The 8,313-nt window shown below is 35.1% G+C and overlaps 1 protein-coding gene across 1 annotated transcript; it reads right to left on the reverse strand.

The window, feature by feature from the left end:
* Window positions 1–429: 429 nt before the first annotated feature.
* Window positions 430–7,603, reverse strand: LOC141315364 (alpha-1,6-mannosyl-glycoprotein 2-beta-N-acetylglucosaminyltransferase-like). Its single transcript, XM_073832697.1, has 2 exons — window positions 7,467–7,603; window positions 430–2,534 (listed from the first exon to the last, which is right to left on the reverse strand). The coding sequence occupies exon 2, from the start codon at window positions 2,326–2,328 to the stop codon at window positions 958–960; it is 1,371 nt and encodes a 456-aa protein (XP_073688798.1). The 5' UTR covers window positions 2,329–2,534; window positions 7,467–7,603; the 3' UTR covers window positions 430–957.
* Window positions 7,604–8,313: the final 710 nt, after the last annotated feature.

Raw genomic sequence — 8,313 nt, forward strand, 5'->3', positions numbered from 1 at the left:
CACTATACTATCTTTGTCCTAAAACATCTCAAACTAGCTCCAAAATAATGTAATATATATATATATATATATATATATATATATATATATATATATATAGATATATTTTTATTTTAAAAGTAGTCAACATCTGAAGTGGGTCAAAACCTTTCACCAAAACCAAAACAATACCCATGCTTGTCTTAAGATAATTAACTTTTTGGATCCACTTCAAATATTAACTACTTTATGAACTGTTAATACGGTTTTAGTTTACAATAATATCCCTGATTGCATCCACTATACTATGTTTGTCCTAAAACATCTCAAACTAGCTCCAAAGGCTTATTTTCTGACACGTTCTTAGACGTGTGAAGATTGAGGCCAGAGATCTGCGAGCTTGTGTAAATGGGACAAAGCGTCTATAAGGGGCTAATGAGGACTGCGAGATAGTCAATGCAATTTTAATGTCTTGCAAAAGCTTCAAAACCATTCTAATACTGGAATACGTTCAATATGAAGCACAACCTTGCACCTGGAAAACGGTCAGTCACATTCAAGCAAATAGAAAATAGTTCATCTGCATATCAAAAATAGCCCAGTCGTTTTAGCATAACCTTAAACAGAAGGTGGAATTATGATCAAAAGTACACTGTCCGCAGCTCTGTATATATATATACACACACACATATACATAATCATAAGAAACGTCATGCTTTTGCAGTAAAATCATACATACAAAATCTTCGAAATGGCACAAAAATGCGATTATTTAATAATAGATATATGACAACAATAACACTTCTTTTTTTTTTTTTTAGTGATAATACTTGCTCATAACCACCAAATCCAAACGTCACATCGTTTTTTTTTTACTTTATTTGGAATATCTCAATAAAACAGGCAATATGAAGAAATAGTCCGTAAAGAACTCTTAAAGGCTTTCATTAGAGGATGCAAAAACAAGAGAGTACAAAGTCACTGTAATCGAAGGTAGCTCTTGCAGAGTTCGTGGTCCCTGATGTCTCCCCAACCTCCGTTTTTGACGTGCGGAGCCACACCTTTGGCTCCGGAAGCGGGGAGTCTCTTTGTAATGAGTAGCTGTTTGGGAAACAACTGGTTCCCGCCGCTCTGGAGGATGTTCTCGATCTTCGTCTTCTGGCTGCTCGGCATGCAAGCCGACTTCTTGTGGTGCATGCCGCAGTCTCCGGCGTGGAAGACGCGGGGCGCCTCGCTGACCATGACCTTCAGGAACGCGGGCAAACAGGTCACGGTAAGGTGCTGCAACGACCAGTCCCAGTTGTAGTCGTCGTAGGTGCAGAAGGCATCGGTGCATCTGAGGAGTTTCTGGTAGGTGTCTCGGTTCAGCGCCATTCCCATGTTATGCTCGGTGGACTTCCAAGCCTTCACCTCCACTTTGTTGGCTTTGCTGGAGTAGCCCACGTGACCGTAGCTTCCCAAGGACAAGATGTCGCAATCGGGGCACTGCTCTTTCTTGAGAGACGCCATGAGTTTGAGAAGGTGGTAGAAGTCGGGAGCGAGGTAGTGGTCCTCTTCGATGAGCAACACGAGTCCTTGGTGTTCCTTGAGAACTCGGACTCGATCCCAAACGAAGTGCAGCTTCCACCACCAATGGTGTTTGGTCTGCGAGAACTTGGCCTCCCGATAGTGTCCGAAAGAGTCTGGGTACTCTGCGTTTATGCAGCCTAGGGTTAAGGCATCTTTCTTGGGAATGTCTCGAGGGCAATCTCTGGGATCATTCCCGGGGAACTCTTGGGGGTACAGCTGGGTGCTGAAGGGGAAGAATATCTGGAGGACCGAGCAGAAGTCGACGGAGGCCACTATCTGGTTGATTTCTGGCGACCATAAGTCGTGGCTGAAAATCAACAAGATGTTCTCGATTCCTTTCACTTTTCTCAAGCTGTCCACCAGAAGGCGTAGGTATTCGGGACGGTTGTGAACCTGGATGACGACCACTAGGTCGTCCTTTTGGCGCACCGAGCGAAACTTCTCTTCGTTTCTTAGGATTTGATCGAAGTTGAGCTGAAAGACAATTCCTCTGTAAACCAGCGTGGTGTTGTCTGCTTCAGGTTTGGCAGCTGCCTGTTGATGTTGTTGTTGTTTTTCGGGAATAGTCTCGTTGAGCGGTTTACGGGTTACCGGTGCGGTGACCTGTACTTGTACCTGTACTTGACCGCCGACGCTACTCCGTTTAGCCGTTTCCGCCTCTTTGGGTATCACGGAGGCGCTCGCCTTCTTCGGTTTCCCGCTATTCCAGACGGCGAATCCGCAGATGACCACCACTAGAGTCAGTATTACCACCTTTCGCTTGTAAATTCGGAATCTCATGATAGGCAGGCGCCCTGCGGGACGGTCGGAGAGACGATTCGGGAGACGAGGACGGCAGGTTTGCGATGCAAAAGAGCTCTGCGCCAGCAGATTGGGTACAAAACGTTACCATAGAAAATGCAGCTTAGTCTTGGTCCTCTAATTCTGGAATGTATTCGAACGATGGTGTTTCCCATAAGGCATGTTTCTTAGAGGCAAATTGAAACCTGAGGAAGATAAATCCAAAGGGTGGCTTTAATTAGCAAATTCACCTTACAAAAATATTAGGTCACGCTTTATTTTATGTGGCCTTAAAGGAACACTCCACTTTTTTTGGAAATGGGCTCATTCTCCAACTTCAGCCTTATTACGGCAGCAAACTTCCTTGACTATTACGCCGGAATGGAAGTGTAGTTCCTAATCTTATCAGCCTAGAAAATTGAAGCTTTGCATTTCCACCGGTCTTAGTACACGATATAACTACAGAAGAGTCCAGTTTTAAATAGGACAAATATGGAAACTCGTTGGTCATTTTTGAACGTGATGCTACTGGTCTCATAGGATTCAATGATCTATGCTAAGCTATGCTAAAAGTCATATCGCCAGAACAGGAGAACGGCTGAATGGATTTCAAAACGGTAAAACTCAACTTATTAACTCTGGGGGAGTTGGAGAATGAGCCTATTTCCAAAAAAAGTGGAGTGTTCCTTTAACTACTATGTGCTTACATCAGAAAATAAGTACAATGTACTTATTGCCGTCATATTGTATTGCAAAACACTTTTACTTCTATTAAGGTGGGATATAGGTAAGGTTAGGGACAGGTTTGGTGGAATGGGTAGGTTTAAGGGTAAGGGATGGGTCAACAGTGCAACTATAAATGTAATTACAGAAAATAATTACAGATGTAAAACATGATTTAAAAATATAAGTACAATGTAAAAACATGCATGTACACAATAAGTGCATTGTAACAAAATTTTAATTTAAATGTAAGTACATATGTGACCCTGGACCACAAAACCAGTCTTAAGTCGCTGGGGTATATTTGTAGCAATAGCCAAAAATACATTGCATGGGTCAAAATTTTTGATTTTTCTTTTATGCCAAAAATCATTAAGAAAAGTTCATGTTCCATGAAGATTTTTTGTAAAATTCCTACTGTAAACATATCAAAATGTAATTTTTGATTTGTAATATGCATTGTTAAGAACCTAATTTGGACAACTTTAAAGGTGATTTTCTCAGTCTTTTTGATTTTTTTGCATCCTCAGATTCCTGATTTTCAAATAGATGCATCTCAGTCAAATATTGTCCTATCCTAACAAACCATACAACAATAGACTGGTTTTGTGGTCCAGGGTCACATATTAGTTAAGGCCACCTAATGTAAAGTGGGACCCGACATGCATTTCCATATTTTTGGATGGTTTTAACAAACAAATAAAGTCAATGTGATGCATATTTGTGACCCTGGATCACAAAACCAGTCTTGAGTAGTATGTGGGTCAAAATTATCGATTTTTCTTTTTGGCCTAAAACCATTAGGACATTAAGTAAAGATCATGTTCCATACAGATATTTTGTCAATTTCCTACCATAAATATATCAAAACTTAAATTTTTATTGGTGATATGCATTGCTAAGAAGTTCATTTAGACAACTTTAAAGGCAATTTTCTCAATGATTTTTTTTTTTTGCACCCTCAGGTTTTCAAATTGTTGTATCTCGGCCAAATATTGTCCTATCCTAATAAACATCAATGGAAAGCTTATTTATTTAGCTTTCAGATGATGTATAAATCTAAATTTCGAAAAAGACTTTGTTGAAAAAGGTTTTGTAGTCCAGGGTCACATTTGTTAATCATACAGAAATTAAACAGGGTAGATTTTTCCTGTTTATTTTAAACTATGTTTATTTGATTGTATTTTAATAATTCTATTTTTTAAAATGCATTTATTTTTTGCATCTATTTAATTGTATTTAAATCTATTTTTAAAATGCATTTTTTGCATCTGTATTTAAATAATTATATTTTAAAATGCATTTTTTTTGCATCTGTATTTTATTCTATTTTAAAAATGCATTTATTTTTGCATCTGTATTTAAATAATTCTATTTTTAAAATGCATTTATTTTTTGCATCTGTATTTAAATAATTCTATTTTTAAAATGCATTTATTTACACTGCTTAGAATAAGCATAAATGTGTTCATTTTAAAATCTATTAAATGTATGAACATTGTTGAAATATGGTTATCTGTGGAACAAACAATATTCAGTTTGGAAACAATTCAGATTTATTGATGATAAATATATAAACCTGTTTACTGTGTATTTAAAACATGATCTTTTTTTTTTAATTCCGAATAATGCATCTAAAAGGAATCTATATAATTTAAATCAAATGAAAATTACAATACATCTCAGATACAATGCGGATGCTCAAAGAAGAGCATTTTGTTCTCTTGAAACTTTCAAGAAAGGATTATTTGCTGAAAAGGCAAGTCCTCCTAATGCGGCCTATTGTTAGATCGCTGCTATTTTTATGCCTGACCAAATGCAAAATGCATGGCTCAAGTAAAGATGATTGTATTTCAAATGCACAACACACACTATGATCTATTGCACTGTGCGTATCAAATCTTTCTCTACCAAGTGGCCTAAGAAACATGAGATTAATAGTATTAAAACGGTATTAATATAAGACACGTGGCCCCGGATTCAACTAAAGTATAAACTCACAGGGGCTCAGACCTAATTAACTAGTCTCTGCGGATTTAACCTGAGGAGCTGCTAATTAGAAGACTAGAACAGTGACAGTGCAGCACAGATAATAAAGTACAAAAATAATGATTCCAGTACAAAGATTCAACACAATTGTAAATGTGTAATCGGATTAAAACACTCATTTACATGGTGTACCACATAATACAAATGTAAACAGATTACTAAAAGTGTTTTTTAATATCAATATACCATCTGTGTACAGGTACAGAATGAAACTGAGTGAGTTTTAGATGCATATAAACTATTTAACTCGCTGTACAAATAAAACCCTCATGGTGAGAGATTGCAAAATGGCCAATGATCTGATGCATGCATGCAACTCAGCATGTGAATAATAGATTGCGTCTTTGTTTACACTTTTTACATATTTATTTTTTGCATCTCTTTGACTGTAAATAATTCCATTTTTAAAATGCATTTATTTTTTGCATCTATTTGATTGTATTTAAATAATTCTAGTTTTAATATACATTTATTTTTGCATCTATTTGACTGTATTTAAATATTTTTATTTTTAAAATGCATTGATTTTTGCATCTATTTTACTGTACTTAATTCTATTTTTAAAATGCATTTTTTTGCATTTATTTTATTGTATTTAAATATTTTTATTTTTTAAATGCATTTATTTTTTGCATCTATTTGACTGTAAATAATTTTAGTTTAATATGCATTTATTTTTGCATCTATTTGACAGTATTTAAATATTTTTATTTTTAAAATGCATTCTTTTTTTCATTTAACTATATACGTATTTTTTTATTTTTAAAATGCATTTAGTTTTTGCATCTATTTGAATGTACTTAACTCTATTTTTAAATGCATTTATTTTTTGCATCTTTGACTATTTAAATAAGTCTATTTTTAAAATGCATTTAATTTTTGCATCTATTTGATTGTATTTAAATAATTATATTTTTAAAATGCACTTACTTTTTGCATCTCTTTGACTGTAAATAATTCGATTTTTAAAATGCATTTATTTTTGCATCTATTTGACTGTATTTACATTATTCTATTTTACAGATACAGAAACATTTAGAGCACTATAGACTACCAAAAGTTATAACAAATCAAGGAGAACAGTGCAAAAAAACTGTCTGAGGAACCAGGATTTCCCAGGCAAGAATCTTGACAACATTCGTGTTTGTGCTTATTTCCAGTCAGGTAATGTTAGTTTAAATAATACATATTAGGCTAATATCTTAATTAATACTGCTTGTACATATCTTTAACATTGATTAACTTTAGTTAAATGCTGCGCCCCTTCCTGCATTACTAAGTCCTTCTCTATACTATTTAGCAGCTTCCAAACATTTTTCCATGGTTTAGATAGGATAAATTAGCAGAACAACATATTTAGTAGTACATTAACACATTAAGTGCAATCCATGCTGTTATTTATATCCAAGTATCGCCAATATGACCATGCAAATCGTGACATAACTGCAAACCCTCTATACTATATAGTCTATAGTGTGCACTATTGTCTGTACAGTCAATGTCTAATCCGAACCTTGTTTCAAATATGTCCAAGTAAAAACTATGTGTGGTAAATGACAAAAACAGTGCAGTACGAACTACAGCAACCCATAAGACATTATTTTCAATCTCTTGAAAAAGAGATGCATTAACGCAAATCAAACATGTGCATTCTAATGCAATGTTGCTTTAATAATGCCTTAACGCTGCTTCCAACAGTTTTCAGCTTAAATAACAGCACTGATCTTTATAAGACTAATAATACTAAAGTAGCACTGCATCCATCTATAATTCACTACCTCGATCTGCAGTGAACAATCAATGCCAACTTTCTACACAGAAGTCGTGATCTATGTGCTTTTAGCAGATTAATGCTTTTATTTTTATGACAAAACCATTGCTATAAATCACCTGAAAAATAAGAAATGCATGCACGGGTACGCGCATAAACACAAATATTAAGAAACGCGAGTTTATTTATAACACATTTGCATGACTGTCGACTAATGCAACTCTAAGCTTCATTAAAGTACGAAAGAGTTTGACTGCACAAGGCTAAAGTTTAAAAATAAGGAAGTATGAAGGCAGAACGCATGCATTGATTGCAGCTGCATGCTAAAGCGAGCAGCTGCACGAGCCAAAAAAAAAAAGCCTTAAAGCCAAAAACATGCCATTGCATTGATCACAAACTGTATTTGGTTGATATCACGCCTTTAAAACGACTGATAATCGATGCACGAGCATGCATACCGTTGTGTGTATTATTTCTGGTGATGCACTGTCACTGGTTAGCTTTGCTGCTACCGATTCTTAAAGCGGAATATTGAAGAGCTGCCGCATTCGGATCCATACGAAACACACAAACGCAAAGAGAATCGAAGGCTCACCGCAGATGTAGGCATGTATGGCGGCTGTCATGTCCACAGAAAAGCGCATTTTAGTTTAAAGCGCGTGTCATGCTGCTCGGGCTCCGTGCGGAACCAAAGGCTCCCACAATATCAGCAAACCTCTGGGGGGCTTCGGCTGTCAGGACACGAATGTCGTCACATTTCACACAATGTTCGGCTTTTAGCCTTAAAAAAGACTGGAAAAGTTTTTATGCATGCAACAAAGCCTATTTTAGTTATATTTAGCGATTATAATGATTGTTGGGGTTCCCTACACTTTGTGAATAATTTGTCTAATTATTGCATGTTACAATATTTCTACCTGTATCTTGAAAGATGATTTAAATCTAATGGATTTTGAGGGAAAATTTGAAAAAGCATGTTTTTTTGCGCTACAATAATTAAATTGTTAAGAAAATGTGACGTATGTTTTGTTTTAGATTGCCTTGTCAACCACTAGGTGGAGATGTGTTTGGTTTTGGTTTGATAAATAAGGTTTGTAGAATGTTATAAAAACAGAACGTTAAGAAAACATTTTGGAAACGTTCTCCAAACCTAAAGGGAATGATCTATTCCTATACGAAATGAAATATATATATATATTTCATATACCAAAAATATATTTCAAAATATATTCCAAGGGCAGGAAATATTTTCAATTTTGCAATCTAGCCTAAATGTAAGCTTTATACATTATCTATTTTTTAATTAAAAAAATGTTTTTTTCTTGGATATTTTTAAATGCTTTTTTTTTAAAGTATATTTTTGTTTGTATATTTCAAAATAACATTTTTTTTTTTAAATACGGGTACCCTGGCAAAAAACACAACATAATAATAAATAACAA

This window comes from Garra rufa, unplaced genomic scaffold (assembly GCF_049309525.1).
Source record: "Garra rufa unplaced genomic scaffold, GarRuf1.0 hap1_unplaced_024, whole genome shotgun sequence".
In the NCBI taxonomy this organism is placed as follows: Eukaryota; Metazoa; Chordata; class Actinopteri; order Cypriniformes; family Cyprinidae; genus Garra; species Garra rufa.

What these genes read in the sequence shown, in the direction of transcription:
- LOC141315364 (XM_073832697.1), bottom strand. Translation starts at nt 2,328, where the DNA reads ATGAGATTCCGAATTTACAAGCGAAAGGTGGTAATACTGACTCTAGTG.